Source organism: Bemisia tabaci, chromosome 2 (genome assembly GCF_918797505.1).
Source record: "Bemisia tabaci chromosome 2, PGI_BMITA_v3".
Taxonomy (NCBI): domain Eukaryota; kingdom Metazoa; phylum Arthropoda; class Insecta; order Hemiptera; family Aleyrodidae; genus Bemisia; species Bemisia tabaci.
In genome coordinates this window covers 27722864-27744319 of record NC_092794.1, presented here as the reverse complement: position 1 = coordinate 27744319, position 21456 = coordinate 27722864, and the positions used below count along the sequence as shown (strand labels likewise).

General features: G+C 41.4%; 1 protein-coding gene across 1 annotated transcript in view; it reads right to left on the bottom strand.

Moving 5' to 3' along the window:
* The window catches only part of Ggamma30A (guanine nucleotide-binding protein subunit gamma-e), a 45469-nt gene extending 24306 nt beyond the window's left edge, over positions 1–21163 (bottom strand). Inside the window, exons 1-2 of the mRNA XM_019044649.2 lie at positions 21005–21163; positions 2988–3207 (exon numbers count right to left, since the gene is read on the bottom strand). Coding sequence (XP_018900194.1) covers positions 2988–3100 — 113 coding nt within the window. The 5' untranslated portion in view covers positions 3101–3207; positions 21005–21163. The remainder of the gene's footprint in view (positions 1–2987; positions 3208–21004) is intronic.
* Between the last annotated feature and the right edge of the window lie 293 nt (positions 21164–21456).

The window sequence follows — 21456 nt, the reverse complement described above, 5'->3', positions numbered from 1 at the left end:
AGCACTATTTCTTCGTGTCATTAGAAGGGAAAATATTCAGGTATTTTGAGTAATTTTGTGTTTTTTCTTCTTTTCCGGCCAAAATTTTCAGACACTGAAACCAAAATGAGATAGAACAAGTTTCTGATGCTTTATCTGAGAAAAATTACCGAACCAAAGTGATCTCGAATCGCAAGATTTCCAAAATTATTAGGCCCTAAAATATGTATCTCAATTCCTGATATGAAAAGTGTAAAATATAATAAAATTATTGTGTTAAACATTAGAAAAATATTGCGAAAAATTGTAGTCATGTTACAATATTATCGGCAAGTGCAAACATTTCAGTTACAAAATGCTACTTGAGTAGGGTGGTGATGCTGAATTTTCAATTGAAAAATACCATTTATGCTGCATATTCCAACAGAAAAGGTCGCCTCGTGAGCATTCAATAAAGGACTTATGCGAAGTAAGCAGTGGCGTGGCGTGCTTTGCGATTTATCGATTTATCTGTCATTTAAACCTATGGAAATGGATCGATAAAAAGGGTGTTCGCAACGAACGCTTTAGTAATCGATTCTGTACCATAGTTTCAAATGGGAAAATATCAATAATCGATCATTCACGCCTCGCCACTGGAAGTAAGTACCTAAAAGCAACCGCACAACAGCGATCAAACTTTAATCCTATTAGGTAAGCTCACGCGAGGAATTTAAAATCGACTTTCTCGGAACTCGATAAAACGCTACAATTTACCAATGTAAAACAATAGGACTTTTTTTACCGGTAACTTTCTACCGCGCAGTCGGTTTTCCGAACAATTTGAGCCGCCGAGAAAATTCGGCTGGTACCCGCACTGCCGTGCTGAGGAAGAACGTCGTATATGAACATTCGAGAGTTTCCAAATTTCCCCGAATAAAACATGTATTTTAGAAGAGAGTTTAGTATTTTTGTCCTTGAAATGTGCAGATATTTTAGACTAAATTGCGAACAAGATTCTCTGAAAAATACCAAAAAATTTCGCTGTAAATTTGTCTTTTAATTGCAGGAAATATGGATGATAAGTGATAACCCATTGATCCTCTTTTCAATGGAAATGTCAAGAAGTTCTCTTTCGCTGAACGATGCATGCATTTTTCTAAATTAGATTTTGAAGCTGACACTGAGTTGTTTTCTAAATTAAAGGACAATCATGGGTGGACAAAGTCAGACCTAGAGACGGAGATAATCATCGTCATCACAGATTTTTCGAGACACTTAGGAGACACATCGACGGTGAAAGTCGGCAATCACATAACTCGGTTTGCGACGTCGCAGACTTCCTGTCATACTTGATTTTTTAAACGGGAAACTACTCAACGGTAATTATTTAAAACTGCCGTGATTTTCCTTCTATGTGCGAGGAAAATTCTGCAAAAACTTCAAGGAATCATGTCCATTTGTTCTCCTTTAAAATAATAACATAGTTGCGGCGATTTTCAGACACCGCAAACGAGTTATGTGATTGCCGACTTGCACCGTCGACATGCAAGAGTTCGTTTGATATAGGCAGACTAAGTGGACGTACTTACCTACCTAATTATGAGACATTTAATAAAATCAAAAAGAACTAAGTGCATGAAGTTTGCAAGCTACATAGCTCATTTTGATTTCATTGATTTCCACATTTTTTAGCGTAAATAATAGGTAAACATGTCCACTTAAAACATTGACTCAACTTGTTTTCTTTGTTTGTTCGTTTGCAAGGGCGCACGGAGGGAGGGGGAGGGTGGTCCGGGGTCTCCATCGGAAATTTTTTGAAATTTCAAATCTATGGACGCATTTTGAGGTTTTTGTGACGCAGATTTTCCATCCATTTCTGCGGAAAAATTACGTTAATTTTTTTTTTACTTTCAGCGAGGAATACTTCCGAAGCGTCGCATTCGACGGATCCGGAAAATTTGGTGAGATTTTAAATCTAATTGGACGCAGGCTTCCATGATGAAAATTGTCGAAGTTACTAATTAAATGAACACGGTGTTTTCGTTTAGGACTCTAGGTACATTAAAAGAGATAATCATCCTCGACGAAGGTTTTTTCCCACCATCCAGAATTTCTGGGGGGGGGGGGGCAGCTGATACTTCTTTTCAATTCTAGGGGGGGGGGGGGGCAAGCCCCCCTGGACTCCCCTCCCCTTCGTACGCTTATGCAAACGAACAAACAAACAAGCAAAACAAGTTGAGTCCTATCTTGGTGACAAGCTCCGAAGCCGTGACCGCCCGCTCTTGTGATAACAAGGAATAAAATCGAAGGTAAACAAAAGCCGGAAAACGGAGACCACGTTCGGACGCAGGTAAGTATCGCGGAGCACAAAATCTTAAAATCAATCGCGAAGCCTCTTGAAATACGACGTGCGAAACAGATTTCATGAAGAACCGCGCGGTGAGTATCCCGGAAAATTCGATTCCCTCACCGAATTTCCACTGTATCGTCACTTTTGGTACAGGAACATAGCTATAAGAGGGGGTATTAAACAATTCCGTAGTGCAAAACGTAGGTACTCGAGTAGAAAAATTACAATATCAAAACGAGAATATTCCCCTCATATCAGAATGATCGCCTTTTCGACACTACGAATACTGGACAACTGGCTGCATTTCCCGGTAAATTCGATTCCCTCACCGAATTTCCACTGTATCGTCACTTTTGGTACAGTTACATAGCTATGAGAGTGGGTATTAAACAATTCCGTAGTGCAAAACATAGGTACTCGAGTAGTAAAATTACAATATCAAAACGAGAATATCCCCCTCATATCAGGATTATCGCCTTTCCGACGCTGCGAATACTGGAAAACTGGCTGAATTTCCCGACGGCGCGGGGCGACCGCCTTCCATTAACGGGCACCGAGACTCCGAAGTAAACAAAACAAAAGCGGGAATGATCGGAGGGCAAATCGGCGAATTATAATCCAAGAATGGCCTAAAAAGGGGTTTAATGCTAGTCTGAAGGTAAGATATGGGACTTACGCTTGTATACTTTTCGAGAGAGGCCACCTTTCCATTGTAGACTGGTACCTCATGTTGTGGATCTGCTTCGTGAGCGCGTCCTTATCCATAGCGTTGAGAATACTGGGATCCATAGCGTGGCGTTCGGGTCCGCGTTCGGTTCGACGAAGCTCTCGGCACCCCTCCGCAGCAACACGCGTGCGCCTCGCTCGCCACGCACCGGGCCCGGCACCGTCGAAACCTGGACAAACAACCGCAACACTCGATCACACGCTGTCGCCAAATTATAACGGGAAATCCAATATCAAACCGCGAATAGACGCTATTAGTGGCGACGTCATCATAGGGATTCTCCATTACATCGAATTGGATCCAAACAATAACATTGGCATAACCTCTTTCGATGCTACCAGTGCGAAAAAATCGATATATCGATGGTGAAACTACCAAACCACGTATCTCGTTTGCGGTGTCTAAAAATCTCCGCTCTCATTTTATTTTTCTGGAGGAGAACAATTCATTATCATTCCTTGAAGTTTTTACAGAATTTTCTTCGCACTGATAAGAAAAATCACGGAAGTTTTCAAGAATTGACGTTGAGTACTTTCCCATTTAAAAATTAAAGTATGGCAGGAAGTCTGCGACGTCGCAAACCGAGATACGTGGTTTCGTAGTTTCACCGTCGATATATCGCTTTTCTGTGACGTTGCACTATTAGCGTCTATACAGAGTGGAATACGCAGTGACGGGCGTGGGCAGAAACTGAGGGGGGGGGGGTGCAAAGTTTCCATAAACGAGATGGTGCGGAGGGATTTTGGGAATCGTTTTTGAAAATTCGATAACTCTCGATGGAACGCAATTTTTGCTTGTTTTTATAACATAGACACTATTTAATAATATATATAAAAAAAAAAAAAAAAAAAAAAAAAAAAAAAAAAAAAAAAAATCTTTGAAAACTTTGGAAAGAGCTAACAAACTATAAAATGAAGCGAGTTCATCAAAAGGAACCAATCCACATTAAGTTGAAACTCAGGAAAAAGGGTTTGAAGTTTTATTCCTGCATAAGGCTCAATGTAGAGAGTAAGCTCTAACCCCTCTTTTAACACACTAATTTCTGTTTTTCGATTTTCAGGTTTTTGACAGGAGGAAATATGAGGCCAGTGGAACTCAAAAACATTCTGAACTCATTTTTTTAGAAAATGTGGGTTGGTTCCTTTGTGATAAACTCGGTTCAAATAATGATCAATATGAATATATAGGGAGTCTTCAAGTTTCATTAAGAAGCGAAGCAACGGCTTTTAAATTGGCCTGAAGATGCGAGAAAAGAACAATACTATTACCTTGAGGCAATTATTATTCGTGCTCGCAGTATGTGCGTATTGCATTCAGGGCCGGATTAAGGGGATGGCCACATGGGCCGCGGCCCATGGCGGCAAATCTAGGGGGCGGCAAATTTTGAAATTTTTTTAAATGTAGGTATAAAAAACATCGGATTTAGAAAAAAAAATTAAAAACGAGAAAAGGCTACAAAATCTCTCATTTCCTGAGAGTATAGTAATTTCTAATTTTGTCGTCTTTCAGTGATACAAGAGGCAGCACCTTTAATCAGTCGAGTTAACAGAAAAACCATACACACAATTTGACCTGGAACAGCGCCGACTTAGGGTGAAATGATGACGAGGACTTGAGATGAAAAGGAGAAGCCCTCGGCGCGGCAATCTGCATCTAACACATATTAGCGCCTACAAGACTGCACAAATACTTCACGCATCGCATCAAACACCTGTGGTCAGCGTGAAACGCATAGCGCCTACAAGACTGCGTGAATACTTCACACATTGCGCCAAACACGGTGCGGTCGGCGCGGCGGCGGAAGTTAAAATCATTAAACCAAATTTTGTGTTTGTTCTTTCATAATTTTTTCGTTCATTTCTTATGAATGGAAGGCCTTGTCCATTAGAGATAGGTTTACGAAACTTGACTTTCGCGCAAAGTTCCGTGACCTTTTGCTAGTGGTGTTGACAGGGCTTTCCCAAAAAATGTGTTCAACACGAGTAAACGCGTATTATGCGCCCCTCCCCCGCTGGCACGTCCACTTGATGGTTTTTATTGATGTTTCAAAACGAATGAAAAGGGGGCGGCAAAATACAGGCGGCCCATGGGCGGCAAGTAGGAAAATCCGGCCCTGATTGCATTAAGCGGCATTGAAGGTGCCACAAATATTTTCCCTTTCAGCACCTAATCGCTTGCGAGATTCTGTGTTCCATTTGACAACTGTACGCATACGAACCGAACGGTCCCTTGCAGGCATTTCTTCTCCGTTTGGTGGTTTTAACCATTGAAGAACTAATAAGTATTGTTGGATCCTGATGATCTAGAAGGCACGTCACGAGTGGCACTGCTCGGGCAAGGGTTGCCACGGCACCTTCAATAATTTGGATATGCAACACGCACATAGCACTCCCATAAAGGTGTTCTTCCGTGATAGCGAAGAGAGCAGTAAGTGTCAAATTTTCGAAATCGAGTTTCTTTCAAAATTAACCTAAAACCACCTAACCTCCTTTAAACCTAAACCACCACCCCCACCTTTAACCACCACCTAACCTAACGTCCACCTTTTAACCTAATCTCTTTTAGATTAAATCACTGAAATAGCTAAAACAGCGAAATTCATCTTATTTTCATGGAAACGAGACATGCGAGGAAGCCGTAATTGCGCAAAAATGGACATAGTTTCAGGCAAGACAGCAGTAAGTGACAATATTCCTCCAGAGAGCCAATGGAAACAGTACTGTCAAGTAAAGTGCCGCCCTCCTCTGCCAATTTTTAACCTGATAGTAAGTTTGTTATGTATCCGAAACGCAACCACGAAGGTATGCAGAAGATAGCACTTAAGGCTGTCTTGCCTAACAATAACCTAGCATGAAGATGAAAAATACTCTTTTGTAATTGAAACAAAATCAGTCGATTTTTAATCATCCAAACGATTTCTAGGAGTCTTTCGGACGATTAGAGATAATATGAAAAAGAACGGAGGCTTCTTTCAATAAAATGTTCCGGTCAGATGCTCCTGAGCCTGTTTTCTCAAAAATTCAGTTTTGCATACTTATTGTTCTCCTCGCTATCACAGCAGTGTTGGCATTATCACTCTTCTGCGTCAACCGACTTAAGTCCCGGTTCTGCACGTCAAAAACTCAATTGTGAGTTTTTATGCACGAAGATTCCTTTTTCCATGGATGGTTATACACTTTAGCTACATTCTTCAAAGGAAACGGAGAGGTTTCTATTTTTTAGCTATAATTTTAACCGTTTAGGATTGACGAATATTTTTAACTTCCTGTAAGATATATCACAACTCGTGGTAAGATCGTGGATAAAGCTCCCTGCATTTATGATGAAGCAATCGTAATGGTTATTCGAAGACATTTAGTGACGCAGGGCCGGATTTACCTATACTTGCCGCTCATGGGTCGCTAGTATTTTGCCGCCCCCTTCTCATTCGTTTTGAAACATCAATGAAAACCATCAAATGAGCGTGCCAGCGGGGGAGGGGTACATACTACGCGTTTACTGGCGTTGAACACATTTTTTGCGAAAGCTCTGTCAACACTACCAGCAAAAGTTGACGGAACTTTGCGCGAAAGTTAAGTTTCGTAAACCTATCTCTGTGTGGACAAGGCCTTCAATTCATGAGAAATGAACGAAAAAAATATGAAAGAACAAAAATAAATGTGGATTAAGGATTTTAACTTCCGCCGCTGCGCCTTGCAGACCGCACTGTGTTTGACGCAATGTGTGAAGTATTCACGCAGTCTTGTAGGCGCTATGCGTCTCACGCTGATCGCACTGTGTTTGCCGCAATGCGTCGCTGTCCGCAATGACCGCACTGTGTTTGATGCAATACGTGAAGTATTCGTGCAGTCTTGTAGGCGCTAATATATGTTACATGCCGATCGCCGCGCCGAGGGCCTCTCCTTTTCATCTCAAGTCCTCGTCATCATTTCTCTCTAGGTAAGTCGCTCCGTTCCAGGCCAAATTGCGTGTTTGGTTTCTCTCTTAACTCGACTAATTAAAGGTGATGTCTCTTGTATCACTGAAAGACGACAAAAGTAGAAATTACTATACTCTCAGAAAAGTAGAGATTTTGTCGCCTTTTCTCGTTTGTAATTTTTTCTTCCAAATCCGAATTTTTTTTATACCTACAATTAAAAAAATTGCAAAATTTGTCGCCCCCTATAGATTTGCCGCCATGGGCCGCGGCTCATGTGGCCACCCCCTTAATCCGGCCCTGTAGTGACGTATGGTTATTTTCATTTTGAATTTTTTTCAAAATCAATGGAGACTTCTGAGGGAAATCTGCGTTGGCACTATCGTCCTGACGTGCTAAGGATGAACGCCGTATGAACATTTGAGAGTTGCCAAATTTCCTTCTATAAAATGTATGTTTTTGAGGAAAGTTAAGAATATTTTTCCTTTAAATTTTCAGAATCTTTCGATGAAATTGCGAACAAAATTATCTGCAAAATTGAGAGGAAAACATTCATATGTTTACCAAGAATTTCGCGTTCTATCAAAGGAAATTTGGCAACGCCTGAAGGTTTATACGGCGTCCTTCCGCAGCACGGCAGCGTGATGCCAGAGTTAGGGCAGCTGTGCTAGTGTAACACAGGCAAGCAATGTGTATATTTTGCAATGCAGAATTTTTCGGAATGGACGCATTTCTGCCAAACGGAACTATGTGCATTATGACGTGAGCCCTGTTATGCGTACATTCTTATGAGTTTCAGGGCTCATGTCTTAATGCATATAGTTCCGTTTGACAGAAATACGTCCAAATGATAACTGTGACTAATCTCAGGAATGTTAGTAGTCTACTTCGTAAAATGAAGGCGCATCTCGTGATGTGCAGTTCGTGAGCGCCTAAAAAAAAAAAAATGAATTCCAAAGTTTGGTCCATAATATAACGTAGTAGAGTTCTTACACATATTTAGCATCGATAAATATTCAAAGAGATCACACTTGATGATTAATGACATATAACCTCACCGTTCTCACTTTAATCGTACAATCGATCGAAAACGAAACACCCCACATAGATCAGGCATTAATGGTCCCCAAATCCTATTACCTATTCGCAACTTGAAAGATATCCTAGCGGGTTGATACTGAAGATTAGACCGATGAATTATGGATTTTGAGCGCTGACTGATGGCGCCGAAGCGTTCAATGTTGTCAAACATGAAAGAAAAATTACTCTCGAGTGAAAAATTGTCATTTACTGAATATGGGCAGCAACACTTGTTCTGCGAGCGGGATAAAGGAAATTCTATATCATGTGTCAGTGTGTAAATGAAAAGTATCCGTGATTAAAACAAATAGTGCAAGGTGTAACCGTATTGACTGTTGAAGTATCATCAAACAATGTTTCAGAATCTCAACATGTATTTTCGTGCGTATTTTATTCCAATTTTGTCTCTGATATTGAGTTTTACTGACGAAAGTCGGAGTCAAACTGAGTAGGGTATTTTGATCGATTATTCGCCACCGATTAATCGAAAAGTAAAAACTTCCCATTTGTCGGGTCAAATTTCTATAAATCAGCACAAACCCTCCACAAACAGCTAAAAGCCCTAAAGCGCTGATATTTTGAGGGAAAATAGGATTTCAAGAGGAAAAATGGGAAAAAGTTTGCTGAATCATCACCGAAAATGGTAGCACAAGAGCTGATTTATTATACCTAGTAACCCTGGCGGGCTTTTCAAGTTGCAAGTTATTACTTTGAAAATTACCGCTTCAAAACAAGTACCTACCTATATCTATGGATTTCTGACTTCTCAATTATCGAAAAATATGATTGTTCGATCAATCAGCTAATTGCAAAACTCTGATTCTATCTCTTTAAATACGAGCACCTAACCGTTTTTCCCTCTGTCCTGAATTCATCACTCTCAGCTCAAGTGTAAAGAAGACAAAGGTACAAGATTCGGTGGCATAACTTAATTATCAAATCGAGAGGCATTCATACTCGGTGCATTACACGTTCAATTATGTACTCATTTCCTTTTACTCTCGTGCATCCGTCATGTTGTCGTTTATCAATAGCGGGGTAAGTAGTGCCACCTGCCAAACAGTAGGCTGCACACACACAAGGTGAAAAGCACGCAGCGATTATTATTGCAAGTTATGTTCACTGCCCCCCTCCTCTTCCCTTTCTCACTCCTTTTCGCGTACGACTGTTGCCAGTTTGCCCCGCTTAACCGCGAGCCCTCTTAATTTTTAGTTTTTTTTCAAGGTGATTCGCCCCGCGGAGTCAGCTAGTGGTCGAGGCAAACGTGTTCGTATGTTGCAATGTTGCATCAACCAAGCCAGAGGGCTGATTATTTAAATCGGTAGACAAAGCAATAGACAAAGAGGACAAAAAGGATATGGAGGGATCATATTGGTGGAAGCGGGTGGATGTAATGGGCAAAGAACATAGGTAATGGACTAACTAACGGCAACCCACGAGAGACCTGATAGTTAGTCCATCATTTACCCCCTCAGTCTGTAGGAACCACCCATTTCAACCAATAGGATCGCTCTACACTCCTTATGTCTTCTTTGTCTATATCAATTTCAACAATCAGCCCACTGATCACGGATTAATAGTACCTAGGGCTATTAGAATAAGGCTAGACAGCTGAATAGAATAAGGCTATTCTGCATGTCGTTGGCAGATGTAGCCCCCTTGGCGCGCCGAAGACGCGCCCCTCTGCCAGATAGCATAATGAGAAGAGAAAATAATTATGATCGAGAAAACATTAGAGTACCTGTATAGCGAGAGTATGGACAGCTTGCTTCATGGAAGGCTTAGGGCCCAAAAGGGTAGCCAGCGGCCAGCCCTTTGACACATGAAATTTCACTGCCAATCTTCAGATTCCAATTCAAACCAAGATGACTGAGAATGTTCATAAATGTGCGTCCTTCCGCAAAAATGAGTACCTACACTTATGCAAAAACTAAGTCAAATACGTGCTTTGCAAACTACGGATCGTGACAATGATAATATTAAACCGTTCTGGATAATTTGAATCCATAGGTTGATCGCCCTTTTGGGCCCTAACTTTGTTCGCGGAGGCATCGCTGAAGGCCTGGTGGATTTTCGGAGTTTCACACCTGTCTATACTCTCGCTATGCAGGTACTGTAGAAAATATGCCGAAAATTCATCAATGAACAGGAGAAGAGAAAGTAAAGAGCAAAGAAGGGTGCGCGCACGAATGATAGCTGTGAACTGAGATCCAGGAACTATAAATTGGAGATACGTCTTCAGAGGCGCCTGAGTCTACTACAATTCTACAGAATCGATGTTTTAAGTTTTTTTTCGGGGGGGGGGGGGGGGCGAATTCAGGTTCTATGCCCTTGGCTAAAGATTTTGATGAGTAGGATGAGAAAAATTGAAATACACTGGTTTATGAAATCGTATGAATCACAATGATTTCACTCACTGGCAGACATTCAAATAAATAAAGTGCAAACTTGCGCTTATAAGCGATTACGCGAAAAATGGTCTCGCACTGTAGTAAAATTAGCTTTGAGGCATTGAGAATTTTTTTGGATTATAGTTTTTAAACAGGGGACGATGAAGCAAAGAAATCAAAATCTATAAAACTCTTGTCAAATTTAAAAATACATAAAATCAATTTGTTGAATATAATATAGCGCCACAAGAAAGAAAGGAAGGAAGAAAGAAAAAACCTAGCCTTAAGATAGGACGAAGTAGAATTTCTAGCTATGATGAACCGCATGGGTGAGTTAAAATAGCTCGGTAGGTCCAAAAACATCCGGGTAACTTTGAATTCTGTGCTATATTTTACATGTTCATTAACTTCTTCCAGAAATACATTCAGAATTTTAAGCTGAGACTTCAGAGAAAATTTAATCAATTGCTCACGTAGCCCTCCCCTGGAGGCGCCACTTCAAATGAGACAAGCGACAATAAGGAAATTTAGCAAGGGAAAGGATGCGCGTCGACGACGGCGCAGAGATACAACTATTCGTGCTTGACGGATGTCCGTGCTGCATCTGCAAAATTGAAGGCGCGCAAGCGCGTGGCATAACCTCGCGATGCTCCGCAGCTTCGCTCTATGCTGCCAATGATGTGTTGCCCAGATTCGCGAGAAAAGTTAAAAAAGAGGTCCGATTGCGTCTCTCCTATCTTCGGATGTGTTACTCACGTAACCTTTGAAGCATCACTTTGAACGAGACAAACGGAAATAAACATAGGTAATATGGAAATAGGGCAAAAGAAAGGACGCGCGCTGATGACGGCGCAGAGATACAACTCGTGCTCGTACTATTCGTGCTTGATGGATGTCCGTGCTGCATCTGCAAAATCGAAGGCGCGCTGGCGCGAGGCGTGAACTTGCAATTCTCCGCTATCTTCTGCCAATGTGGTGTCACTTAGATTCGGGGAAAGTTCAAAAAATAGGCCCGGATACCAGTCATTTTTGTCATTTTACCGTCAATTTTGAGTCGGGGAAACTGCGTAGAAGAAAAGAAGAAAAAATCGAAAAAATTGGGACCGTGTACGTTTCTAGATCCCATAAACCACCCAGAATTGAAGAAGCACAAATTCCAAGGAAAATGATAAACTTCATTTTTCGACTTTTTTCACCCTGAAATGTCTCCTACTTGAAAATTTCGCCCACCCATAAAATTTATTCATGCGGTTGTATCTCGCACGTGCCACAGACCCATTCATTGAATAATTTGTAAATCTAATCGATCCTTTTGATTTAGTGATCCTTTTTAGTCATTCGATGTATCACCCTTGAATTGCTAAGCGCGTTTTTTAAAAAAGGGGACATGATAGAGATAAAACAGTTCATTTGTTTTGAGTAGAACGACTGAATAATCTAATATCGACTGAGGTAGATACTAAATCAGTCTACATACCTAAGGAGAACATTACCTCAGCAAAAACATTACCTTAGCAAGCACCAGGTTGCGCTAGGAGCAAGGCTGTCGGCCAAGACAACAGATTAAAGCGAGTGATCCGATTAAAAGCGACCACGATGACACACATGCTTATTGGATTTATGTTTATTCTGGTCGTTGTTGTCGTAGGTCACCTCAAAATTGGCAGTTTTTCGCATTGAAATTACGAACAGGGCTGATTTGTCATTAATGTCCGGCTGTCGTCATTTCTCCGACAGCTAATTCAATTTTGAGCTCATCTAGAATTTACTACCTTCTCGAGAATGTTACATGATGTTGGAAGTATGAATTTTTCCCATGAAATTAACGAGCTCTGCCTTTAATTGGTTTTGCGATTCGCGGACATTGTACTCCGTTGTGAGCAAGCCTCAAAGTGTATACATTTCACATCTAGAATGCATCTCGGTTCACTGAAAAAAAATTCTTGGCGTTTGTACCAAGGTCCGTTGGTACCTTTACCATTACCATCTCACTTTTTTTACCAATTATTGGTAATTTTACCAAGATAGACTGGTAAGCTTACCTAAAAACCGGTATTCTTACTGTTTTTTTCAGGTAAGAATACCACTTTTATTGGTAATCAATTCCCGGTAACTTTGCCATTTTATCCCGGTAATTTTACCACAGTCGATAAAAAATATTGGCATTTTTACCAAGGTCCAGTCAAATTACCGAGAAAGTTCAATAATTTTACCGAGATTTTTTGTAAAATTACCAATTCCATGAATGGTAATTCTACCAAGAAAAAACTGGGATCAAATAGAACCCTGAATTCTGGGTAATTTTACCCTTTTCTCAGTAAATACACCGAGATTTTTTTTTCAGTGAGTGATTGGCGTTTTCGAGTATGCCAATGATAATCGCGTGTGCGTTGGAAAAAATTAATGAGCCTGCGTGGCAGTTTTGAAATATGCAATTCCAAAAATTGCAATCTACTTCAGACTCAATTGGGTCGACGTGCTGTTCTCCGCGATATCGTATTATCATTTCCGGTATATCGTATTAGCGATCACCGTCAACAATCTTGGGCTTAAAGAAGTTTTTAGGATGAAAAAAACCTGCAAGGATCACCTTCAACTTCAGTCCAATCACATAGTTCGGCGCATTTACTCAGTTTTGAAACCAATTTTGTGCATAACATATGAAAAAACCTATGCATCCTAGACCTCTACTATGGCACAGTTACTAACAAGAACACTGCCGTGCTAAGGAATAACGCCTTATGAACATTTGAGAGTTGTCAAATTTCCTTCGTTAAAATGATTATTGTTGAGGAATCTCATAAATATTTTTCCTTGAAATTTTCGGGAACTCTAGGTGAAATTGCGAAAAAAATCATCTGAAAACTTAACATTCGTAGATTCACTAGGAAATTCTAGTTTTATCAAAGGAAATTGGGCAACGCATGAAGGTTCATACGGTGTTTCTCCTTAGAAAGGCAGAACAGAAGGTGGTATAACCGTTTGGTAACAGCCCCATCTCCTCTCAGCCTGAGTCACCGCCATTACTTCCATTTTAAAGATCTCTTCTTCCATGTTCGGCATCACCAAGGGGACCAGGACAATCTTAGATTTTCCCCAGCCAATAATTTGCAGCGTTCTCGCCGTCATTTCAGGTGCTTTGTCCCGGCTCTGGAATGATTCAACTGACGAGCGATATATCGCATCGATTATGTGAAGAATCTCGGCAGAATTTGAATTTTCAGCCAAAGAAGGACACCGGTCCTTGCGCATAAGCGTAAAGAATCATTCACAACCAAAAAATTGGAATCATTTAAACCTTTACAAGTTTAATTTTGAGTCGCGTTATAGCTGCTCGTAATTAGCTCAGAGACTTCCATGATAGTATACCCGGTGCTTATGCTCTCTCAATAAAGGTACTGTCATCCGAAGCAATGAACTACCCTGGTAAAAATTTGTAGTAGAATGTGTGTTCCAAAATATTATTGACCTAAAGCCGGCTGTAAGATTTCCAATAGCTTCTGTAGCCGGCTGTACAATTTCTTATAGCCTTTTATAGCCGATGGCGACTAAGCAACAGCCAGACGATAAAGTGTATGCTAAACGTTACTAATTACGGACGCTAGGACTTAGTTGGTTTTTGGACTCCCGTTCTCTTTTTGGGCCGTAAGTATCTTGATTTATTTTGCGAGGAAAGCTCTGTACTTTTGAAGGATGCCTGCCATTCCTAATAGGTTGGAGCGCCTTCAATTCCATACGATACTGTGCAATACCTCTGATGTGAAATAGTTGCTTCAAGCGCCGCGGCACGCTAGCGGCGCGGCGCGGCGGGCGGGCAGCCAGCGCTGAACGCGCATTGGCGCCTACAAACCTAACAGGAATACTTCACGCATTGCGCAATGCGTGAAGTATCCCTGTTAGGTTTGTAGGCGCCAGTGCGTCACCGCTCCGCTTTGTGTTAGGCTCTAATATTTAATCTCGCGGAGTCAACGTTTTTCAACTCATGATTTTGAAACGTTTGCACATTCTGTATGGACTATTCTCATTTTAATTGATGAAAAAAAAATATGTCTTAAGGGAAAATATAAAGTAAGTTCTGTAAATATTAAGGTAGTTTCGTATCAAACTTAATGATTTCCAAAGCACACGAATTTCTACACAATTTCTTTTAGCCTTTTATAGCCAATGACGATAAATTATAAAGCCCGTCGATAGGAACTATAGCCCGACTGTATACTTTTTTATAGCTTCGTATAGTCCGGCTATATGATTTGCTCCGCTTTCTACAGTCAGCTGTATGATTTTCAGTAGCCTTCTTTAGTCGGCTATAAGAACTCCTATGGTATTTTGAAACGCAGCTCCTATCGCCAATTTTTACCAGGGCAGAGAGTACCTATTGAGAGTACAGACACCGGCTCTTATGGAGATCATAAGGATAGTAAAAAGTTGATGGCGACTCTTGACGAGAGGGGGTTGTTGCCACCCTTTAATGTTTACCACCTGATACACTCATTACGAACCGTGGAGTAAGTAATAGAGGTTCAGGTTGAAAAGGTTTTTCCATATATAATGCTCAAAACTGGTCTCGCAAAAAATGAGCAACTACCCTTAAATGTGTATTTTACTGTAGTTTAGGGTGACACAAGCAGCTAAAATCTCAATTCCTGCATTTCCGAACGTCAGACGTTGGCCATTTTTCTTAAAGAGCTCTATGAAGCCAAGGGCTGGTGAGCCAATCAGAAGTAGATCCTGACCATACTCTACCTACGAAATTACTTCCCAGTGGACCAAAGATACTGTAACAGTTAGATATGCGGCACGGGCCTACTCCTACTTGGGGCGGGGTCTCTGGACCTTTTAGGGGGCACATGCGCCTAGTGGGTAGGCAGCATGTTTTACGTAGAGGCGAACTCTCCCATAAAAGTGTGATGTCTTATGCGGTATGATCGAAAGGTCCAGTTACGCGATCAAATTGAGCCATCAAACAGAAGCTCTGATTGGTGGAAAAAGACCTGAGGCGAGGATGCGACCAATGAGAGGCCCAATTCGATGGCTCAATTTGATCGTGTGACTGGACCTTTAGGCATTTTTTATGGGAGAGTTTCGCCTGTACGTAAAACACGCTGCATACCCACCAGGCGCATGTACCCCCTAACCGGTCCAGAGACCCCGCCCCAAGTAGGAGTAGGCCCTTGCCGCATTTCTAACTGTTACAATATCTTCGGTCCACTGGAGAGTAATTTCGTAGGTAGAGTATGGTCGGGATCTACTTCTGATTGGCTCACCAGCCCTTGGCTTTACAGTCCTAAAAGAAAATTGGCCAACGTCTGACGTTCGAAAATGCAGGAATTGACATTTTAGCTGCTTGTGTCGCCCTAAACTACAGTAAAATACTTATTTGAGGGTAGTTGCTCAGTTTTCGCGGGACCAGTTTTGAGCAATATATCTGGAAAAACCTTTTGGTGGAAAAACCTGGAAAAACCAGGCGCATGTACCCCTGACAGGTCCAGATTACCCCGCCCTAACCGCATATCTAACTGTTACAATTTCTTCGCAGTGGACAGAGGATGGAGTGATGCGAGTGGCAACTACCATGACGTCACAATTGAGGCAGGACGTTGACGACGCGCCGCAGAGGAAGGACCTACCGCAAAACAAGTTGCATGATGCAATTCAATAAAGCCTCAGGAGCGGCGGTGGCGGTGGCGTTTCGGCTTGGATGGGGCCAAAAATAGGAGATGATCGAACGGCGAGTGATAAGGGGAGACGGAGAGGAGGCACCTCGACCTCCTCAGCGGCTGCAATCTCCGGACGATGCGTCGAAGGGACCGAAGGCACCCGAAAGAGGGCGGCGGGATAATTGAGCGTTCAACGGAGTGCAGTGACGTCACCCGTCCCGCCGGAGTCACCCTCTCCCCTCCGAAAGCTACTCCAATGCCACCCTCTCGTAAAGCTCCCGCCCCGAGCTGCACAATCTATCGATCAACGCTCCTCACTCTAGATTTTTTCACGACTAGTCCTCTTTCACTTTCTTCCACCCTCTCCTCCTCACTCTCACTCCTGTCCGCTTCCTTCCCCCTCGCCCTGTCTCGCCTCGTTTTGTCTGTCCCTCTCCCTCGACCGTCCGTTAGCGCACCTTCCTTCCTTCGCACCTCGTTTGCTAATCAGCTTGCCTCTCTTTTCATTAACTCTTGTCATTTTATTTCCCCGACCCCCCCCCCCCCCCCCCGCGCGCGCTTTCGAGGAGAAAAGTATCCGAGAAGGAAGTCATAACCTCGCTACTAGCTGATAAGTTACCCGCGCCACTCGAAGCGGGGTTGCTCGGCCTCCGCGTCTACGCTCCTGTTTTATCGAAAAGTATACTGCCGTACTAAGGAAAAACAATGTATGAGCCTTTAGACGTTGCCAGATTTCCTTTACTAAAAACCGAATTTATTGGGAAGATTTTGAATATTTTTTTCCGAATTTTTCAGATAATTTTATTCGCAACTTGATCTAACAAATCCGAAACTTTAACGAGAAAATATGCATAAATTTTCTTAAAAATACATGTTTTAACCGGATAAATTTGGCAACTCTCGAATGTTCATACGGCGTTCTTCCTTAGCACGGCAGTATAGTAAGTATGTGCAAACATGAAGACAAGAGGAAGTGGGTGTAGTTGCGTCCGAGCGGAAAATTTTATCCAACGAATCCACCGTTCTCCGTAAAATAATTCGTCACCTTCCGGCCGAAATAGTATCACAAGCGCCATGCGACTTTTCATAATATCCGCCGCCATTTTATTTTTTTCAGAGAGAAATTGTTGGTTGAATCTTTTTGAAAATTTCACTGACTTTAATCGGCAACACAAAGAAAATTCAGCGAAATTTTCGAACAACTTTGTTGAACAATTTTTGGTTGCCTGAGACTGGTTGCAGTGACGGAGGGAGGGGGGACGGGACTAAAGCGCAAGGATTAGCCCTTGTGAGCTATTTGAAGTAGTAAAAAAAAGAAAAAAATTCTCTGTACAAAAATAAAATGGCAGCGAACATTTTTAAACGTTGCACGGCGCTTGTGAGACCTTCGCCGGAAGGTGACAATACTACCGTGCTAAGGAAGAACACCGTATGAAAATTCGAGAGTTGCCACATTTCCTTCGATAAAATGTTTCACTGGAAAAAAAAAAAAACACATTGGATCTAGAGTCCAGACTCTTAAAAACATCGACAAGAAAAAGTACTCTTGATTCAATCAGAATCTAGCTTAAATCAAGAACCAAGCCTCTTAATTTAAGCGGATTTCGTTTTGATTCAAGCAAAAATCCGATTATCGATTTTTCTTGTCAATGTTTTCAAGAGTCTGGACTCTAGATCCAATGTGTTTTTTTTTTTTTTTTCCAGTGTTATTTTTTAGGAAAGAAATGAATATTCTCCCTCGAAATTTTCTGGAACTTTGGGTGAGATTGCGCACAAAATTATCTAAAAAATCGAAAGGAAAATATTCATGAATCCATCCGGAAATTCTTGTTTTATCAAAGAAAATTTGGCAACGCCTGAAGTTTCATACGGCGTTTTTCCTTAGCACGGCAGAATATGTGCATTACTGCTCGCCGCGGCACGATGCATGGCAGCGCGGCACCGCATGGAGGATGCGAGATTTGACGGGGATTTGACAGCGCGGCGGGTAAAACGACTTTACATGGAGCAAATTGGTCAATTTGTCTCGTTTTACGGGTCCTTTCACCGAACTTGATCCGCGAGACCGGCAGCCTGATAATACGGAGATAGGTTTCAGGGAATCATTAATCAGTGCCCTTTTTTCTCCTTCCCTCCATCTGCGTCTTCGCGTGTCCGATCTCCCTCTTCCAGTCGTTCTCCTGACTTTTCACCATCGATTCCTCTCTGCGGTTCATTTTCGTACGTCATAATACAAGGATCTTCCATTTCCCGCGCCGTCACGCGACCGAACTCATGCCGTATTTCTTCTCATAAAATATGAGTTTTCTTCGAGAGGAGCCGTTCATAAAATACGCAGCGATATAAGTAAAAGACCTTTATACGGGAGAATGTGGCCACTGCGTCTCATGGAAAGCATTAAGACCCAAAAAACTGACGAAGACTCCTATTGGAAGTACTAGCGTCAAGAAAAAATGGCGCACAGTGGATCGAGTCAATGGGAGAGGCCGGATAAAATTCGGAAAATTTACCAGCTTATAAATCCGTTTATACAAAATGTTGAGGTTCTAAAAGTGGTTCCTTTGGTTTCCTCGTAATATTTTCTTCTCGGAGCACCACTTCAAACTTAAAATGTGACGAAATTAACCTCAAAATTTGGAGATTTTGTAAAAATTGTACGTCCGACTTCTCTGATTGACTCGATCCACTGTGCGGAGTATGATCATTTGAGAGTTGCCCACTTTCCTCTAATGAAATTGTCATTTCTAATGGGAGGTATGGCATTTTCAGATAATTTGGATATGATTGCGAGTGAAATTCTCTGCAAAAGTGGAGAAAAAATATTCACGGCTTTCACTGAAAATACATATTTTATCAAATGAGATTTTGCAACGCCTGAAGACTCACATAGCTATGGCATAGCATAGGCGGCAGGCTGAGATGGGGTTGTTGTAGTTGCCCACCTTTGACGCTCATCCCCTGCTGAATGCTGTTCCTTGTATCAACCCTGTCATCGTGGTGGTTCAAGTTGATTTTTTTGTTCCTAATGTAATGCAAAAAATTGGTTTTGAAACTGAGGAAATATGCCTGAATAATTTGCCGATAAAATCCTGCGACTAAAATCCCACACGACAAAATCCCGTATAAAAACGTCACGGAGGAAAATCCCGCGTCTGAGTACAACGGCTCAATGGGTCAGTTGCGCTGGTCACCCCTGGTAAAAATGTTCCAGGCGAAATGTGCTTGGAAATCAGCCGCATGGAAAATTGGGACGGAAAGATGTCCATGCGCATATTGCATGGAAAACCAACTTCTTGGATATCAGCCTCATGGAAAATGTTAAGCAGGGTGGTCGTGGTCAGAGGCACCCCAAAGAATTATTTAAGGAAATAATTTTCGAAATTGTGAAAAATAAAATTCAATGAGCTATAGAATCGTGTTTTGATGCTTGATTCTTGTAAATTGGCTAAAAATAATGAGATCTGTCCTAAACAGCAAGTTCCTACGTTCAATATTAACAGCCTTTGAGAAGTCGGGTTTTTGACGTCATTTACCGCGGTCGTGACACCCTTAGTTTCTTCCTCTTTTGTTCGATCAAAGGTGCAGGAGGGCGCAACGCGAAACTTCAATAACATTAAACGTAGTCAAACTCAAGAAACAGGCGGATTCGCACTTCAAGGATCTTCTTAATTATTAGATAACGCACTCGACGCAAAGAGATTAGACGGTCAGTCAGTTCACCACAATTTTTTCATGTTTAATGTCGTTTAAGTTTCGCGTTGTGCTCCCTGCATCACTGATCGAACAAAAGAGGAAGAAACTAACGGTGTCACTACCGCGGTGATCAAAAACCCGACTTTGCAAAGCGCGATATCTCGGTTAATATTGAATGACGTAGGAAGTTGCTGATTGGAGAGATCAGAGATCTTATTGTTTTTAACCAATCTAAAAGAATCAAGCATCGAAATACGATTGTAGGACCAGCGTAAATGACCCTTTGTGTATATAATAATAAAACAAAAAAGTTAAAAAGAGAATAGGTGCCTCCCATCTCGCTAACTACTTGGAACGATTTGCGCCCGTGCATAGTCGTTGTCGCGGGAAATTGAAAGTAAGAGCGCCTTCATATTATTGAACGCAACACGCTCATCCATCGAGCGCGAATAGTTGCAGCTCGGTGCCGTTGTCCGCTGCGCATCTGTTGACCGGGGATCCGTCTGAAAGTGACTCGTCCTTTTCTGCCCTCAATGGATGCAAAAAGCGTGGGTGCAAGTTAAGATAACGCATAATTTCCTTGGTGAAATAATCATAGTAATTTCCAACATTTGAAGAGAAGAGCTCTTCATATGCTTGGAGCGGAGCTCTAAATATAGGTGTTTCTCGAACGCTAGATTGCGACAGGTATAATAATCGAGGGGTTTGGAGGACAAGGCATAAAAGTGCGGTTTTTGGTATTTTGGGAAACACGTGTTTGAAGTTTCGAAATTAAATGGATCCTCATGGCGGAAAGAAAATTCAAACTGACTTTTTGATGCTTAAAAATTGGAATTGGGGAGTGAATTTTTCGCAGAAGCAGCACTAAGACTAATTTTACTTAAAATAATTAATACCTCGATTTTTTCAAAAACTGCACCTATGCGCCTTGTCCTTTATGCCCCTCAATTACTTTACATTTCACAAAAACTTCAACAAGAACACAAAATCGTGAGTGATCGATGCAAATATAATTGCAAGATTTATTGAGTGTTTCAAACTTTCATATCCAAACTTCGCGTTTTTTGCACATAAAAAAGAGGGGAGCACTTAAATACATATTTTAATTAAAAATTCATCTACTGCAGGGCTTTTGCATTTCATTGTAGTTGTTTCTAACCACAAATGTGTACGTGTCAAAACATGTGTCAAGCAGCAAAAATTTTTTAAAAAAAAAGAATATATTGTTACCTGCTTGGTGATGCCAAGAAAAATTTCCTCAAAAAACTCTAACACTTGACTTTTAAAGAATAATTAAAACGCTAACACCTTCCAGAATCAGATGGAAATTTCCGTCACAGACAGGTTTTTTTCGGCGCGCACAACACGTTTCTGCCTTTAACAGCAAGAGGAGGTGAAAGACTGATTTTTAGAGCAGTGCTGGAAAGAGAGAGAGAGAAAGCGAAACCTTTCTATGCCAAAGAATCCTTGCAAGTTGTTCGACGAAGCTAAACAAAGGAAAATAGTTCTTTTTACCAGGGTTGCTAATTTGAGTAATTATATCCGAATTTCTGTGTGTGATAACGTTTAAATAAATCCAGAGGAAATACATGCTATCAATCATCATCATGTATGCTATTTCGATAGCTATTCAATTGCTCATGGTTTTTTAACTGCAGTTCAAAATTTTGTCGTTTAATCCT